Source organism: Thamnophis sirtalis, unplaced genomic scaffold (genome assembly GCF_051295495.1).
Source record: "Thamnophis sirtalis isolate CommonGarterSnake01/CBP01778 unplaced genomic scaffold, rThaSir2_p1.2 scaffold_4, whole genome shotgun sequence".
Classification (NCBI taxonomy): domain Eukaryota; kingdom Metazoa; phylum Chordata; class Lepidosauria; order Squamata; family Natricidae; genus Thamnophis; species Thamnophis sirtalis.
This window is the reverse complement of record NW_028261384.1, coordinates 36,887,265-36,906,690: the sequence shown is the minus strand read 5'-3', so window position 1 is coordinate 36,906,690 and position 19,426 is coordinate 36,887,265. Positions and strand designations below refer to the sequence as shown.

The window sequence follows — 19,426 nt, the reverse complement described above, 5'->3', positions numbered from 1 at the left end:
ATTACTAGTTATAGGTGCTCAGTAGTGCAAAGCATATTTTTTTAAAAATAACACCATGAAATCAATGCATAATTGCAAAAATATTAAAATACTTCCCTTGTGCAGTTTAAAATTAAATTAAGGCACAAACCGACAACATTCAGTTTAGATAGTAAACCGCTATTTACTTAACGTTATTTCTTTGATTTTATCCCAAAGCTTTCCTCGTACAAGAGAATACCGAGAATCTAATTCTCCCTATACCGAGAATCTAATCCTCCCTATGACATAAGATGACACGCCGCCCCTGCGAAACTAATCGCATTCCGAAACTAATTGTTTTCTAGCCTGTGAATTGAACTTTGTTCCAGTTGACAGAGCTAAAATATCTCCGTAGCCACATCGGATTGTCTCTCTCATTCTAGCTTCGCTTCAAAGAGGAGGCGCCACTTTCTAGAAGCCGAGGTGCAAACGTTTTAGGCCCTCAACCATGGCAGCCACGACCCCTAAACAAGCTGTCTCTGTTTTTCAGGAGTTCCGCGCCATGTTTTACGTTCTTGGCCCCAACGAGAGCTCCTTCCGCAGCGTCGAGGAAGTTCCCGATTACGTGGACAAGGTGAGAGCTCCTAATCCCACCTTTCTAAGTGTCCCCCCTCCCTCTTTTCTGTGCAACAAACTGCTACAATACAATTGCGAAACCCGCTGCGCTTGGAGAACGCAGCCCGTTTGCAAATGTCTTGGGTGAAAACAGGACCTTGAAAATTCACTTTTGAAAACTCACTTTTGAATCCTCAGCAAGGAAGAAAAAGTTCCTCCTAATTTTTTTTTTCAGATTTAGGAAGTGTTTTCTCTAGATTCTTTCCGCCCACCCCAACTCCCCCGCCTCCGCGAGTGGAAGGAGGTATTTATGAAATCGCCCAATCGCTTGAAAGAAGACCCTGTCTTTTGTGAATTTTGGAGTTAGGTTGTAATCTTTAGCCAATCTTAGCTGATTCCCAAAGAAGCTGGGTTTGAATGGCGGAACGCGAGAAAATTAGGTTCATGGCTGCACTTAAAAAATAATATCCCAGGAGGAAAAAAAAACCTGGTGTTTCTTAACTAGTGTTAAGAAAACTACATGAAGATGTTTAATGAAGTCACCAGCAAGCAAGCTGAACTGAAAGGAGACTTATTTTATCTTTTGAGGTGCAGCTCCCATTGTCTTCAGGTTGATGGAAGCTATACAGTAGTGCAATACATTTGGAAAAGATCCTGACATCTTTCCTGTTAAGCGATGGCAACTACTCCAAAGTATGCTATATTCTGAACCTGTCTTGAACGATATAAGTGTACATCTGGTAGACATAGCCTCCTTATTTTTTACTCCTCCTTTAGTTAGGAAGAGCATATTATTTTTCTATTTTTATACATTTCTTAGATTAGTGAACTTTTTTGCTTAGGTTTTTGAGTCACAACATAAATAAATGCGGAGGAGGTGGTTGCATTTGTATATTTTGGCCCAGTCACAATCTCTTAGCCCAACTTTCCTTTAAGAATATTTTTGGGGGAAAATGGAAGAGTGATTCTCTGTATGATGTCTTACATTGTATAGGAGCCATGGTAGTGTAGTGGTTAGAATGCAGTACTGCAGGCTAATTCTGCGGTCTGCTGGCTGCCAGCAATATGGCAGTTTGATTCTCACAGGTTCAAGGCTGACTCAACCTTCTATCCTTCTGAGGTCGGTAAAATGAGGACCCAGATTGTTGGAGGCAATATGCTGACTCTTTAAACCACTTAAAGAGGACTGTAAACACTCTATAAGTTTAAGTGCTATAGCTATCCTTTAAAATATGAAAAGGAAACAAATAATATATTATGTTACTGGCAGCAATACAAAGTGAGCTGTTGTTTCTTCTGAATAAAAGAGATGTATCCCAAGCAAATAAGAAAAAATTCCTGACAGTTAGAGCAATTAATCAGTGGAACAACTTGCCTCCAGAAGTTGTGAATGCTCCAACATTGGAAGTCTTTAAGAAGATGTTGGATAGCCATTTGTCTGAGGTGGTGTAGGGAGTTGGACTAGACTTCCAAGGTCTCTTCCAACTCTGCTATTGTATTTATTTATTATTTCAAAGCCAAACAATGGCTTAGAACAGTGATGGCAAACCATTTCGGCACCCAGTGCCCAAACCAGAACACACATGTGTGCTGAAGACCCGGAAACTCAGAGACCAAGTGGCCGATGTGCACATGCCAGGTCTTCTGGTTTCCGGCATGTGCATGCGTTCCTGCCAGTTGGTCTTCATATGTGCTGGAGTGCCAGAAACCCGAAGAGCAGGTGATATGTACGTGCCTGATGCATCCTAAGGATGCACGAAGATCAGCTGGCCAGCGTGCATGCATGCTCTAAAAACCAGAAAAGCAGCTGGAGACAGCATGCGTGCCCACAGAGGGCTCTCTGTGCCACCTCTGGCATGCGTGCCATAGTTTCGCCGTCACAGGCTTAGAACAATGTAGAAATATAGTTCTGCCTTTCGTTCAATTTCTCCTCCTGGATGGAATCTGAGGTTATCCCTATAAGTATAGATATAATGCAAAGAGGGATTATTACTTATAATTAAAGCACTGCACTGGCATAAGACGCATCTCTTGATTGGCTTGCTACCTTTTTGTCATGTTACTTTAAAATATGTTAATTTTTATTAATATTAGTGCAAATGTTTATTAGTCCAAATTCAATGTTTTCAATCTTTTTGAATTTTTTTCGAGGGTATTGTCACAGAATGCATTGCAATAATTCAATTCCATCAGCAAAGAAACATTTGGTGTTAGCTGATGATTCATACCTAAATGTGGTAACTATATGTCTTAAAAGTGAACTTGTGCAGTGCACTTCCCAAGTGCAGAACATCCTCATAGCAATCTGGAAAACATTACATTAGTGTAATCACATGTTATGGCTCTATATGTACAGTTTATCTACAATGATACACTCATTAAGATATACAGATAATGCTGTACAGCAGCAGTGGTGGGATCCAACCGGTTTACTAATGGTTTGCAGAGATGACATTTTGTGCACCATGTGTTGCTGGACATGTGCAGTTGACTGAAAACTGTCCTGCGCATCTGCAGAAACATGCCGATGACAGCAGAAGAGCCCGGAAGCCGGTTCGGGGTCGTGGCAGGGCTGGGTTGCTGCCTGTTCCAGCGACCCAGGCCACCATATCATACCGGCTGAACCGGTAGGACCCTACCACTGCTGTAGAGGAAGTGATATCAAAATATGAGTGTTTAAGTTTAGATCATTATTGGAAAGCAAAAGCAGAGGGTACATAATATGCTTATTTTTTTATGTCTGTTCCCTTTCATTTTAGGCAACTCCCTTGTTCATTACCCTGGTTTTGCTGGAGGTCATAATTAAGTGGGCTCAGAAAAAACATTTTTCATTCCTTCACAGTGACGATATAGCATCTCTTTCTGCAGGTGTCTTCTCAAGAATTCCAGAGTAAGTTTAATCTGATGTATAGTTTAGTTGACTCAGATTTAGAGAGGGGAAATGGAAACGTAGGGGAAATTCCTAATTTTTCTTAATGTTTTTCCTAAACTTTGATTTTTAATGATTTTGATGACCAAATATCTACTCATGTAATTTTTACCAAATTTGCAAATGATAAAAAGGGGCGATAAGACATCTCTCGATTGGCTTGCTACCAACTGACATGAATAAATTTCCAAATATCATGAAGCCGTGAAGGAATTCCAGCAACTGGTGTGCATAAAATACAGTATTTTTTTATAGAGAAGAAAAGTTTCAAATGCTTTTATTTCTTCATCTTGGTCATGCAGTGTGACAGATGTCACTGTCTTTTGGAACAAAAGATTGGTTTCCACATTTAATTTTTATAATGGAGTAATCTGGTTTAACTCTTTGATTCTCACCTTTTTGGGAACTGGCTCTCACTCTAATAATTTAAGAGGTATAAACAGTTTAATATAATCTTTATAGACTAGTTGATGGGCTAAGAACAGCATAACGAAGTGTAAATGAAACTTCAGTAATAAATCAGTAGAATATAAGAATTGTTTAGTAATAATGGACATTGCAATTGTAACTGTTCAACAGTTGGATATGAGTCAGTAAGATAGTTATTTGAAAAGGCACAACAAAAGAAGCAGTTCTGTTATATTCTGCTTTAAACAGACTCATTACTGTAATGTCTGCTAATGTCAAACTGGGTAATGTGTAACAAAAAGCAGGAAAAATTATCAGGTGGCTGGAAAGTAGGAAATCCTTTGCAGTTCTATTATATATCTGAGGAATGTGCAACTAGAGAAGGAGTGGAGGGGAATCTCGGCAACAACAACACAGTTTCCTGGTGTGAAAAATGGTCATTAGTCATTTTTTTTCAGTGCTGTTGAAACTTTGAATGGTCACTAAATGAATGGTTGTAAGTCAAGGACTTCCTGTAATCTAATGTCAGGATAGTTGGATTCCTGTATTAAGAAGGGATTTGGATTCAATAGCTTCAAGAGCTTTTTTTGAGTTATGTTCTCATGAATGAGCAATCACTGCTCTGTAATGTTACTTGTACTTTTTGGTTGCCTTGGTGAATAAGCATTTAAAATGTTTTGTTTCCAAAATATATTTTAATGTTGATTTTTTAGAAGACTACATAATTGCTTTTTAAAAATATAATTATAGTTAGAAACATGATTTGATTAACCAAATATTATTTTGCACCTTCATGAGTAGAAACATTCAATGCCTTGCTGGGTTACTCATAGGATTATACAGGAGACAGGTGTGTAGGCCCCAATAATATGAAGTGAAGACATGCAGCATTCATCACTGATCTTTTTACAGCAGAGTATCTGCATTGGCAGGCAGTATAGATAGCTGACCTTTGACTGGGAAATCCTTTGCAGTTCTATGATATATTGAAGTCTAATCTCTCTGCTTAATGGCTTGATAAGTAATGGCTTGATAAGCATTATTTCCTTAAAAGAATGACAACTTTACAATTTCATTCTAAGCAACCTGTTCTGACCTAAGCTTCCTGATACAGTAAAAAGCACACAATTAGGTTTAAAAACTTTCTTTTTATTTCAATGGCTGTGAATTATATTCATTCACTGCCAAATTAATTAGGAATTACCTTGGCAAGGCCACACAGAGCAAAGAATCCAAACAGAGTTTCAAAAGGCAAACTGACCAGCATGAAACAAATTGCTTCCTGCAAAGGTTCGTGTGCCTTTGCTCCGCTTTTATGTCCTAGGGAGGGGCCAGTTACCTCCAAACCTTACTCCCAAATCATCCCTTCTGTTTTAACTGTTCTTGTCTTCTGGCAGTTCTGTGCATGTGTGCACTGGGAACAGGGGGAGCCTGTTCCTCTGCCTCACTGCTGTCCGACTCTGGAGGCTCCAGAGGCAGCACATAACTCCCAGATGGCCCCCTCTCTGTCTCTGATGCAGCACCCTCATCTAAGCCTTCCCCAGATTCCAGGACTGGCCCATGTTCCTCCCCAACCTCCTCGCTGTCCGACTCTGCTGCAAGCTCTGCAGGCTGCTGGCAGACCACAAAACAACCTTCTCAGAAGAAAATGTTGCATTTAGCAGGATTTAAGCAAAGCAAGCACTGAAAATGCCCATTTTTTTCTGCATATATTCAGAATTAAGTTCTTTGAACACAGTAAGTAATTCAGGTAACTATAGAACTTAGTTACAGTACTTGGAACAGGACACACATTTAGTGGTATAAAACAGAGGGAGAAAATGTGAGACATAACTGGACTCTAAACTGCAATCATTGTATTAATGTAAAGTTTTTCTCACTTTAACCAACACCATTAAACAAGTTTCAATAAAGCAATCTGGCAAACCATTATTGTACAATACGGTTTGTAAATATTAAAAATATGTAATGATGCTAACTCAATAAAACAACACTTAAAATTCTCAGTTGGATATTACTGAGACATATTTATTCAAAAACTTAATCAATTTTATTTATTATGTTCTTAAAATATGTGTGCTCTATCTGCTTATTTAGTTTCATCCGTCTCTGAACAATGAAATAAGAGGCACAATTAGGTTTATGGTTTAGAAGTTGTCTATTGAATAATATGAAATATGTTTGCTACTTCACTGCTATTAGAAATCTGTAATCATGCTTTTTATTGAAACGTGTATAATTATATTGATACAGATGCTGCTGAGTGTACAAATTACCATACAGTTTCCTAGTTAAACATTGATGCAGAAATATTTGCAGCAAATATTATAGTTGAAATGTATTTAAATATTAGTAGCTCGGTTTGGTAGTTAGGTTGATGGTTTGAGCTCCGAGCTTGGCGATGTGGTTGCAAACGTTTCATCCTCATTCAAAGAAACACCTTTGATGCACTTTGGATTATGCTTGCCTAGGGAAGCACTAGCCTTTAAATACCTTTCTGAGTCCTGATCTGATTTCGGGCTGTGTGATTGGCTGATTTAGTTGCTGAGTCAGAGTCCTTGGTTTCAAGTACTGTTTGTGTGATGTGCATTAGTGCTGGTATTGTTTGGATGCCTTCTGATGATGTCATGGTCTGGTTTTGGGTTGATTAAATTGCCTGTGTGTGATGTGGTCTGATTTCTTGTGAGCTGTCGAGTTATAACTTCGTTTGCAGCATGGCTGTTTGTTGATCTTCATATACAAATATTGCCTTCATATACTAGTACCTAAGTGCATAAACTTTTGCAATGCTTCAAATGTTTATGCAATTGGGTGCAGAAGTTTCTTTAATTTCTTCTAGTTAGTATGATTAAACATTAATATGCACTTGAAATGAATTATAAACAATAGGAAAAAACTAAGAAGATTTAAAAATTAAAAATATGTTTTGTTCCTCCAAAATACAAATAGTTATTCCCATCAATGCCTTTCAGCGACTCCATTCTCAGGTAACCTAGCTGAAACTGTTAAAATAATATTTCAGTTGAACTCATTGTACCAAGGGACATGGCAGTGTAAATCATTAACAGCTGAGGGCCAGATTAACGTGCTATTGATAGTATCTTCCTCTAAGATTAATTTTCATTTTTTTAAGGTAGCAGTTGAAATTTGTGACATTCTTAGAAAATTTGTCATTAACACATTTACTTAGTAGATAAAGCAGAGTTCCAGGTATAGAATAAATTAAAAACTTTTTTGCGCTCATTGGAAGAATATGAAAAAGTGGTTTCCGGCTTAGAAAGGAAATAACATTTGGGCTGCTGTAGTACTTAATATACTTTTAGTAAATCAGCTGAATCGAACATAATGTTTACTTTTTTTCTTATTTTGATTCACAAATAAGTTATATGACAAAATCCTTCAAAATTGTTCATGAGAATATAAATATTTTATTGAAGAAAAATATTAGAAATGAACTCTATCACTTTAATGATTTTATTTGTCTCAGGGCCCAACATTGGTATCTTCAGAGGAAAGGTACTGTATATATCTGTAAGAGTGTAGGTTCTCCTCCTCCTCCTCCTCCTCCATCATCATCATCATCATCATCATCATCATCATCATCATCATCATCAATAACCTACCATTATCAATATCCTTGTTTGCTTCCCCTGTGTATGCGTAGGCAGTAATATTATTAAACTGTTTTGAACTTACAATATTTTTGTAGCAAAACTTAGCTCTACTATTATGGCCAGGTTTACAAAAAGTATGCCTGACTTTTTGATTGATTCTTGATTAGATAGGCTTTATATAGTAATCTTCATATGCATATGGTTGCCACTTTCCTTTTATTTAAGTAAAGGTTAGATAGCTCAGGCAAAATCTGCCCATCTTATATGGCGTAACAAATGGAGGGAGTTGCATACCCTACAAAAGTGCAGCAATGAATACTGGATAAAGATTTTTTTTTTCTTCCTTGAGATCAGGTTGTGTCCCATCCCTTTGACCCTTAAGAAATAGTAAAGACAAGCCATTAAGACAGAAGTATCATAATTAAGACAGGATCATATTTTATGATCAGACTTACATGAGAGAAAATAAACAAACACAACCTTCTACAAAATGCATGCACATATATTGTTCTGAATGCTTTTTTTTGTGGAAGAACAAATTATAAAACTTGCCATAAACAGTGAAGAACTTACTTTAACAGTGCCTCCCTCCCCAAAGAACAAGGAATGGAATTCTCTTAGGATATATGCTATATATAAGCTATATATATGCTATATATATGCTATATAATATTATATATATATATATATATGTATGTATGTATGTATGTATGTATGTATGTATGTATGTATGTATGTATATGTATAAAATATTGTTAATTTTCATTTGCTGAATTAGTAAAACATAAGCATAACAACAATGGAATAGGTTTGGGACATAATCTTAATAAATATGTGTTTTAAAAATATTTTATATCTGAAGTAATATCCTATTTATTTCAAAGAAAGAATATAGGACTGTGGAAATAATTTATGTCCCTAATTTAGGAAACATTTTCTGTTGCTTTGCCAATATCCTTTTGGAGAAAAGCCAGAGATGGGAATCCTGTGGGACCCCAGATGTTTCTGGGATTCAGTCTTGTATGTTTGAGTGTATAGTAGTGATCAGAGAGGATGGGAAATCAAATCTAATAACATGTGGAGAGCAATACTGTGTGAACATGTATATTCAAAAAGTAAAATATTAGTGTGCGCATACCACCTGTTTGCAAGTACATAAAGCAGCTGTGTCTTTTACTGGGTTTGCATGGTTGCCTTCCACATCTGGCTTCCCATATTTGGGGAGATCTTGTGTGGTTTAAAATATTTTTTCCATATTCAGTGGGAATAATAGTGGTGAAATATGGGTTCTGGCAGGCACCAAATTGTTCTGTGCACACGCCCAGTTTCCATATAGTGTGTTCTGCTACTCTACTATTCACAGCATCTATATTTCTTAAAGCAATTTTGCATCTTTAGACTTAATCTCAAATGCAGCCCTGTGATTAGAGGCCAGAACGATGAAGATTAAAATATTTTTTTCTTTTTTAAAAAAAAAATCTGGTTATTAACTGAAAATAATTTGCCTGTTGATGTTTCATATACCAATAGCTTTTTATTCAGGTAGAAGTAGGCTTAAAGTTATAACTATAATCATTTGTTTGTTAACTCTTTGACTTTGCAACAGTGTTGAACAAAGGATATTAATGCTTGATCCTTGAAGTAATACCTGTTGGAGTGCTCCTGTGGTCACTTGATGAAATATCAGGCACTTGGCAGCCTTTGCATGACTACAGAATGTACTTCAAAAACCACAGGCTATTTATCTCTTCCCCTTCTCTGCCCTTTGGCTCCTGTACTCTTCAGTCACTAATCCTGTACAGGATTGTGCTCTTTGTCATTAAGACAGCAGCTGATTTTTGACAATTCTTTCTTCTTGCTGTTGAGGTGTACAGGCTGTGTGCATGAGCCTTTATTTTTGAATCCTTGCAAGCCTGCTGATAGAGACTTCAGGATGGCAATGGTGGCTGGATCTAGGGCACCTGCAGCTTTTCCACTTTAATGGAGGACCAGGATTCAGCTTTGACAATGTGCTGTGCTAGATAATTGTGGCTTCACAAAAGGTTAACCTGGCCTTGCCTTATCACAAACAGGAGAAAGAAGATAGTGAAGGATAGTTGGATAATAGAACATATGGGAGCTTACCTATCCCAGCAGCCATTATGTTTGGTATTTGCATTGGGCTGAGGCAGGCGTTTACTGACAGATCAGTCTGCTTGACTTTGCTTGTTGAAAGTTGGCAGGTATTCATTTAATGACCGGCAATCCTGCTTAATGATGAAATTGGGATTTTCCAGGGTTGCCATCACTAAACAAGGACTATCTGTAATGCTAATTATCTTTGAGGTGCCAAATGTGCTAATGTTTGGAGTTGGCGTATCATTACCATAGTTTTTCTAAATTTAGACAGTCCAAATTCTTTCTAAGTCCTTGTTGTATTATACCTAATGACCCAAAAACAATTAACTGTCTCCCAAATGTTTGCAAGCTGTTTATACATACCAGTATTTTAAAAAGGTTTTCTACTCCTTGTCTTCAACTTAACTGTCTTTTGAAATGGCTTCATTGAGAAAGCAATCAGAGTTCTTTTCAGTGACAGTAAAGTTAATGTGTTATATTCCAAGTACCAATCACTCTGGATTGTAAGAACTCATAATCTATTATATTCAGTGACTTTCCATGAATTCATATTGCAAGTAATATGAAAGTAATGTTGGTTTTCTACATAAATGCTAATGCAATATTTTGCTAACTCAATCATGCCTATTTTTGTAACAAGTCTGGATTTTACTGCATTTAGTTATTAAATGGTGAACTGTGTCACCATGCATCTAAACATTTACTCTCCAAACTAGTATTTTCTCTTTTGGGTTAATTAACATTTGTGCATATGGCTTGTTCTTCAGTAGCAAAAAAAATCCCTCTCTTTTCTTCCATTCCTAAACAATTGCTATATTCAGGCACTGTCCAATTTTCCTTCAATATTGTTCAAACAATGCCTATGGAATGCTTTAGTTTTCAAAGTTTCTAGTTTCATTTCATATTGCTTGTAGTAGTCATAGTTATATTATATTTCTGTAACTAGCTTTATTTCTGAATTTATTTCAATAAAGTTTCATTGGCTGTCTTGATTAATTATTAACCATTTGTTTTTCCACCACTACAATTTGTTTAACCTGGTAAAGTTATCATTCACCAAACTTTTTTTGAAGATACTGTATTTACAGTAACATGTATATTTTAACTTTTTATGTAAATCCAAAATGTAGTGTGTGCACTATATCAATATTCAGTTAAATTTATTTTTCCTAAATATTTCAAAAGAAAACAATAAAATGATTAATAAAATTAGATTTCCAATTAATTAGGAGAAACAATTTGTTACAATATGTAAAATGCTACTAACATTAATAATGTGCTACAAATAAACAATTGTGAATAATATAAGATTTCCTAAATATGGTACAACATTGCATAATGATTTTAACTATTTTTTTAAAATATGGTCAATTATTTAAGCTATTAGGAACTCTTGTTTGTACTTAAACAAACACATGTAAAGTATTGGATAGGAAAACAAATACTTGGAAAAATATTTGAGTTTTCACTTTAGGTTCAGGCTGATATTTTAGATGTTGAGATTTTATCTCTTATGTGTGAGATATTTCAGGCTTTTTCCAGTGTAATACTTTTCAGGGTGAAGAAGCGTTGTCAAATTATTAGTTTTACATCCTGTAAATAAGAACTTAACACAGGAAAATGTTCTAACAGCTTTCCAAGATACTGTTAGCAAACAGATAAATTTATAACTGTTTGGATATTAAAAATGATCATACTTGTAGTGCTGAGTGAAGACAGGGAGTAAAACTCCCAGATCTTTCTCACTTTTTCCAGCATCTTCTGGACTGTTTGACTATATAATAAAATGTAAAAGCAGAATGGGGAGAAACTATGACCATTATATGTCACTGCCTATGCAGCTGTTCAGAAAAATATAAGAGACTTTAAATTTAAGACAAGTTGTTTTCCTTTTCCAATGTGAGGTTTGACAAGCACCTTACACATCCTCTTCTATCTTTATTTGATATAGTCCTTGTTATAGGACATACATATTTCACATGTTCCTGTATTTCTGTGTGTTTAGCTTGACAGATTTCAGTTAACCTTTGGTACTTGATGTGCATATGAAAATTTAAGAGATATCAATAATTTATTGTTTTACTGTTTACAACATTATTTTATAAATTATATATAAAATATATAAATAAATTAAGATTTCAATTATCTTGCTTTGAATTTCATTATACTGTAGATATTTATCTTTTGACATATTTTTGAATATTTAAAATTGGCTGATTGTTATTAATTCATAATATCACATTTTCAGTAGTTGTCCTCTAAAATTAATAACAGTTAATGCATATTTCTATGTAATTGGGTCTTTCACATGCAGAAGTCATTTTTGATGAATTTTTGTTCAAAATAGAGAAATTTTGAAATCAAATGGGAATGAATAAATTAATTAATATTTCCACTGTTTTTCAGTGAGAATTTGTCAGACTACAAATAGACTATATCTTAAAGTTTCATTTGCAATGAGTACAATTACCAGCAAAGTTCAGATTAAATATATTCTTAATTAGTTTTCTCAAGAAGGAAAAGGGAGATTTAAAGAGTTAGATTTAATAAATGTTGCTTTTGACTTTGGTAAATGTTCTTCCCAGATAAAGCCATTGTAAATTAATTTCCATATTTGACAAAGCTAACCCATTAATAATCCTGTTAGTATACTAGTGAATGATTTAAAATATGCAAATTTGACTTATATAACTTCAGGTGTAAAATGTGTACTTTATAATTCATGTCTACTTTTAGCTACAACCCAGTGAAAAAAGAGCTCAATGATCAAATAATCTCTTCTGTGTCTGGATAAGTTCCAAAAACATTTATAGTACTTAATGAGGCCAAAATGAGAAAATAGCACCCTATGGCCATAATCTAAGCAGAATCATGCACTCTTTAGTCTTCTTGATTCACAGGGTCTTAAGCGTATATAACTGTATTTTGGACAATAGCTGGTAAGTGATATTAGGCAAAAGTGTCTTTTTAAAAAAAAAATCCTGGCAAAATAGGATTGAGAGAGTTTTCCCCTCTCTTTCCCAGTCCCTTTAGAGCAGCTAAAGTTCCTTTCTGGTTAGTTTTCTAAATGATTAAGAATTTAGGTTAAGATTTGCGGTGATACTTCAAGTTACAAATTGCAAAAATATGGTGAATTGCATTTTTAAAAACATCTTTAATAATATTTTGTAAGGCTCTTACAAAGATTAAACATGTTCCAGGTGTTTTGCTTCAACAAAGAACAAGTACACCTGCCATTGAAACTTGTGTGAAATTGTTGGTTCTCCAGCTGCCAAAGTGAAGTTAAACAGATATGTTGGTTTGAAAATCAGGCCAGCTGTTAGAGAGCTATGAGTGAGTCACAGGTGGGCCTTGACAGCCAGGGTGAAACAGGGTCTTCTTATGCCCTCCCTCCTTTTCCTCCCATCTCCAACGCTTTGGGGGATTTGGAATAATAACTAAGAAAAATTGAGGTTTTTCTCAAATGGTAATTTAGTGATATCAGACTTTGATCAGTGTGGGTTTTTGCTGGGATAAAAGCGAGGTGGTCAGAACATTACAGTCATTTTACTTTCGTTAGTTATCATATAAATAGACATCATATTCAGACCCAAGAATTTGTGCAATAATTGCTAATGGATTTTGATCTTTTGGTGATTTTGCAGCCATGTTGATCATGAGCAGAATCTTTTAATCTTTAAAAAAACTTTTTTGCTTGATAGATTACAGAATTGCTCTATTTTTAGCTCCAGAGATGATTCTTCCATGCGACTTTGACAGACAGGTCTACAAGCAAAATACTCTGAAGATGCATCTCTAATGTGCCTTTTCTGTTTCTGAATTTCAGTGTTATTTCTCGAAGTGTTGAAATATCAGCATATATCTATGTGTGGAACAACTATAGAATGCTGGAACTACCATGGGATTCATCATGGACATGGTTTTTGACCTTCATTGGAGTAGATTTTGGATACTATTGGTTTCATCGTATGGCCCACGGTAAGATTTTTATGTAATTTCTTTTTTCCTTTTGAGAATGGTAAACATTTTGAGATGTTTTCTGAAGGGTTGCCAAGAAAGAAAAGAGAATAGTAACAGAACTATATTGCTGTTAATTAAATAGTTGCTTTATTTCCAGAAAAAATAATTCTTGAATTATAATATAATACATGTATTTGTTATTTCTACGTCAAAATTTTGTATTTTTCTACATATAGAATCTGTATTAAAACTACATTGGTAACTAGATTTCTAACATTATTATGTTGTAATTTTAACTGGATATATAATATTAGTGTTGACAAGTAGCTTGAAGCTTAATCATAATTTTTCATTTAAAAGGTCTGTAATTTCATAAGTAATATATTGGAAAATTAGAATTATTGTGTCATTTTAAAAAATTTTATTTACCTGGTGTATTATTAGTAAGTGGCGAAGTGACCTAGAGTTGAAGATGCCTACGTCCCACTTGGAAGGTTCGGAGTTCAATCCTAGGTACCGGCAGATGTTTCTCTATCAGGGTGCAAGAGAAAATATCTGCTGCAAACTCTACTTTTTCATGTCTTATATTTTCCTTTGTATATTATTTTTTAAATAGAGTAGAATACAATAACAGAGTTGGAAGGGACGTTGGAGGTCTTCTAGTTCAATACCCTGCTTAGGCAGGAAACCATACATCACTTCAGATAAATGGTTACCTAACATCTTCTTAACCACTTCCAGTGTTGGAGTATTCACAACTTCTGGAGGCAAGTTGTTCCACTGATCAATTGTTTTATCTGTTAGGAAATTTCTCCTTAGTTGAAAGTTGCTTTTCTCCTTGATTAGTTTCCACCCATTGCTTCTTGTCCTGCCCTCAGGTGCTTTGGAGAATAGCTTGACTCCCTTTTCTGTGGCATCCCCTGAGATATTGGAACACTTCTATCATGTCTTCCCTAGTCTTTCTTTTTATTAAACTAGACATACCCATATTTAATAATAATTAAAATATTTAATAATAATTAAAAAGTTGATTCCTTAAAGGAACCACATTGTTTTCAATAGCCGCAGTTGGATGATGTGATGATTATATCACAAATACTTACAGAGATATTGACAGATATTGATAGAGCTAAAACTTTTGTCATTGACACTTTTTCATCTTTAGTACAGTATAGGTATTTGAATAATCAGGAGGAAAAAACATTGCATTTTATCTGCCTGTTCCTTAGGCAGATATAAAGGTTGCAAACACGTGCCTCATAATGCACACCTTAGAGCTAGATTGGGCCTTTTTTCATCAGTTGAATCAATTATCTAGCCAATTATCTTAGATACTCTAAGTCAAACTTGATTTCATTGGTGCTACATGTGTTTCACTTCAGGGGTTGGAGTGGATGTGGCTTGGTTAGGCATGGCCCAATGTCACTGGTGTCGGGGTGCCTGTGGTGGCCCGAGCACTAAGCCAGTGAAACAGTCTCTCGAATTCCATTTTTGCCTGCAATGGCCTCCTGCAACCCTCTGCCAGTGAAAACAGAGCTCGGCAGGCCACGGGAGCTCTGTTTTCACTGGTAGAGGCACTGTGGCTAGGTTCTTTTCTGTTTCCAGGGGACCCCGCAGGTCAGATCGAAGCACCCCATGGACTGAATCCAACCCTGGGACTTGAGTTTGAAATCCCTGCTCTAAGTATCTAAGGTTTTTGTTGTCGGATTTTTCGTACATGGATTAAATAGTTTGTAACTTTGCTGATATCAGAAAATTAAGTCAATGCAGTAAATGGCGGTACTTCTCTATAGAATCTACTTGGTTGCTTCAAATTAGTGGGATGAATTGGAATTTTCTTTATATAACAATTAATATTATTAGATTTTGTATGTGGAAAACATTGGAACAGCCTTTGAAAAATAATGGGAACGTATGTTAAATTAATGCATTAATGGAAGAATAGAATAGTCTTTCTGATTTTTTTAAAGTTTTTATTTTAACGTAATATAAACAATCCATCGTCCATTAAAAGTGCGTCATCTGGCTACAAATATTTTGTGTCATAACAATTCAGATTTACAATCATATCATTATTTATCTATTCCAGTTTAATACCAATACTGTAAATAGGTATTGTTTCTGATGATTGATAAAACAGGATGGTGTCAGAACCAGGCGAGTAGAAGGTCGGGAGTTTCTGAGTTAAGTAGAAGAGGAAGGAGGTAATCTGACATATAGCAATGCTATGGGGAGGAACTTGATTTAGGGAGAGGGTGGGTGGGATGTCAGGAAATGCATGGAGATGAGACAATAATATAATGAGGAGAGGAATATTCATCATAAGAAGTAGCCAAGTTTGGTGTGTGGGTGTGAGAGAGACTGGGGATATGCTTCATAAACAACAGCAATAGATTTGTCCTTCTGATTTTCATTTTGGGAAGAATAACATTCATACCAAGATATATGAATATATATCATACCGAACACAAAATTCTGTCCTCCAAGCTCATTCTAACAGAAGGAAAATCTATCCTGTGTAGCAAAAGTGCCTTGAAAGCTGAAAGTTATGAAAGTCTTTGTTTCAGTTATATAACTTTGTTGTATCCAGTGTGATCTTTTAAAGATTCCAACAAAGTAATATGACAGTGGCAACATTATTTCTTCAAGTATTTCTTTTTTATTGCCTTTTTAAAAAACTATGATGAAGACTAACAAAAGCAGCTCATCTTGCCATTTCCTTATTTTCCTATCAATGCGGGGTCGAGGAAAGAACATAATAATATACTGAGCATAGAAAGAAGCACAAATTGAACACTGTATATATTCTGTCTCTCAATTGGAGAGGATCATATCCAGATGTCTGGTTTTTTGCTTTCAACCTGTATCACTGGATGGATTCCAGTTAGCAAGTGGAACAAGCTTGTTCCATCATATTTGTATACAGTCTGGAAAACACTCTTGAAATAATACTCTTTTTATAAGAACATAAATAATAGCAGAGTATAAAAGCTTTGCTATCTCCATTCTGTTTAATCTTTTATAATAGCCAGGAAGATTCACAAAAAGTACAGCCTGGCGCCTCCTCCATTGAGTGCTATTGCAGAAGTGGTAGGGGGCCGAGGCCTACCTCCCGTCCTAGAATGATTGATATAAATCGCCTGCTGGAGGGAGCGGAGGCTGTGAGAGGGGAAATGGGGTCTACGGGTGCGGGGGTGGGCCAGAGCATTACGGTTATTACGGGGAGGGGCAGGCATGATGGGAACTTCAGGGCTAGCCATTACTGGGGAAGGAGGTTTCACTACGTCACAGTGATCCCCCCTTCCGGCCCTGTTAGCTCCACTCCAGGACCAGATGGCAAGAGTTGTCAGGGCCCTGGTCTCAGGCTGTTGTTGCTAAATGCCAGGTCTGTGGTTCACAAAGCTCCCCTCGTCCGGGATCTAATATTAGATGAGGGGGCAGACCTGGCATGTATTACTGAAACCTGGCTAGGCCCGGAGGGAGGAGTCCCCCACTGAAATGTGCCCAGAAGGGTTTCAGGTGCTCCATCAGCTGCGACCCCAGTGAAGGGGTGGGAGAGTGGCTGTCATCATCCGAGAGCCATTAGTTCCTCGTAGGATCCCTGTTCCAGAGCTTGTTGGGTGTGAGTCCCTGTTGGTGAAGTTGGACCTTGAGGGTCAAGTGGGCTTGTTGTTAACGTACCTACCTCCCAACAGCATTGCAACAGTCCTCCCCTCGCTCCTCGAGTCAGTAGCCGAGCTGGCTTATGGTGGTCCCCAGGCTTATGGTGCTGGGGGATTTCAACCTGCCTTCGCTCGGTGAGCACTCTGATGGGGCGCAGGAGTTCATGGCTTCCATGACTGCCATGGACTTGACCCAAGTAATTCGGGGTCCGACTCACTCAGCGGGTCACACCCTTGACCTCGTATTCCTCTCGGAGCAGTGGAGACGTGATCTAGATTTGAAAAGGCATTGAGATCTTGCCCTTGTCATGGTCTGATCACTCCCTACTGAGGCTTGACTTTCGGAAACCAATCCCCCACTGTAGGGAGGGGGAACCGATTAGGTGGTTCCACCCCAGGAGCCTGATGGACCCTATGGGATTTCAGACGGCACTTGGAGAAATACCTGACGCTCTCGCACACAGTCTGGTGGAGTCCTTAGTCACTGCCTGGAATACAGTGGCGGTGGGGGCTCTTAACTGGATTGCACCTTTGCGGCCTCTCTGAGGTTACGGATCCAGGAGGGCTCCTTGGTTTACCGAGGAACTCCGGGAGATGAAGCGCCAAAAGAGATGCCTAGAGCGCTGCTGGAGGGCCAGTAACTCCGAGTCAGACCGAGCACTGATGAGAGCCTATATCAGGACCTATCTTGTGGCAATATGGGCGGCGAAATGTGCGCATTTTGCCGCTCTTATTGCATCTGCTGAATCGTGCTCAGCCGCCTTGTTTAGAATAACCCGCGCCCTCCTGAAAGGGAGGGAGGCGGACGACCCTTTACAAGGTAGAGTTGAGGAATTTGTTCAGTTTCTAATGGATAAAGTCGCTCGGATTTGGACAGATCTGGACTCCAATTGCACGGTACTAGCCAAGGTATCGGGGGAAGGTCTTGAGCGGATTTTATGGAGCAAGTTTCAACTTGTCGCTCCTGAGGAAGTGGACAAGGCCATGGGAGTGGTGAGTGCCTCCACCTGTATACTGGACCCGTGCCCCTCCTGGCGGGTCTCGACCAGTAAGGAGGTGACACGTGGCTGAATCCAGAGGACAGTTAACACCTCTCTCCGGGAGGGATCCTTCCCGCTCCTCCTAAAGGATGCGGTGGTGAGACCCCTCCTGAAGAAGCCTTCTCTGGACCCAGCATTTTAAGTAACTAACATCCAGTCTCCAACCTCCCCTTCGTAGGGAAGGTTGTTGAGAAAATGGTGGCCTTTCAACTCCGGAGGTCCTTGGATGAAACCAATTATCTGGATTCCTTTCAGTCCGGTTTCAGGCCTGGTTACAGCACGGAAACTGCTTTGGTCGCACTGATCGATGATCTCTGGCGAGCCAGGGATAGGAGTCACTCATCTATCCTAGTGCTCCTTGACCCCTCAGTGGCCTTTGATACCATCGACCATGGTATCCTTTTGCGACGGCTACGGGAGGTGGGCGTGGGAGGCACCGTCCTATGGTGGTTCTCCCTCTACCTCTCAGACAGGTCGCAGTCGGTCAGAGGGCAGAGGTCGACCCCTAGACCCCTCAATTATGGGGTGCTGCAGGGTTCGGTCCTGTCCCCGCTCCTATTTAACATCTACATGAAGCCCCTGGGTAAGATCATACGACGGCACGGGATTAAATACCACCAATATGCGGACGACACGTAACTGTATCTGTACGCCCCGTGCCAACTCAGTGAAGCAGTAGAAGTGATGTTCCAGTGTCTGGAGGCTGTTAGGGTGTGGATGGGAATGAACAAGCTTGCACTCAATCCCGACAAGACCGAGTGGCTATTGATGCTCCCTCCCAAAAATGGTCCAGCTATTCCATCCCTTAGCCTGGGGGGGTGAAATTATTCGCCCCTCAGAGAGGGTTCGCAATTTGGGAGTCCTCTTGGATCCACAGCTGACGTTAGAACATCACTTGTCAGCTGTGACCAGGGGGACCTTTGCCCAGGTTCGCCTGGTGCACCAATTGCAACCCTACCTGGACCGGGAGGCCCTTCGGATAGTCACTCATGCCCTCGTCACCTCAAGACTGGATTACTGTAATGCGCTCTACATGGGGCTGCCCCTGAAGAGTGTTCGAAGACTTCAGTTAGTCCAGAACGCACCGCGTGAGCGATTGTGGGTACACCTAGGTATACC

The 19,426-nt window shown here is 38.1% G+C and overlaps 1 protein-coding gene across 3 annotated transcripts in view; it reads left to right on the top strand.

Moving 5' to 3' along the window:
- The first annotated feature begins 373 nt into the window (after positions 1–373).
- The window catches only part of AGMO (alkylglycerol monooxygenase), a 154,574-nt gene continuing 135,521 nt past the window's right edge, over positions 374–19,426 (top strand). For 2 of the 3 annotated variants that reach the window (XR_015696340.1, XM_087712754.1), the window contains exons 1-3: positions 374–595; positions 3,336–3,466; positions 13,472–13,623. Coding sequence is in view for 2 of the 3 variants with exons in the window: in XM_087712754.1 (XP_087568880.1) it covers positions 470–595; positions 3,336–3,466; positions 13,472–13,623 (409 nt within the window). In the remaining variant the exon portion in view is untranslated. The remainder of the gene's footprint in view (positions 596–3,335; positions 3,467–13,471; positions 13,624–19,426) is intronic. The other variant, XM_014076208.2, reaches the window with a different exon arrangement.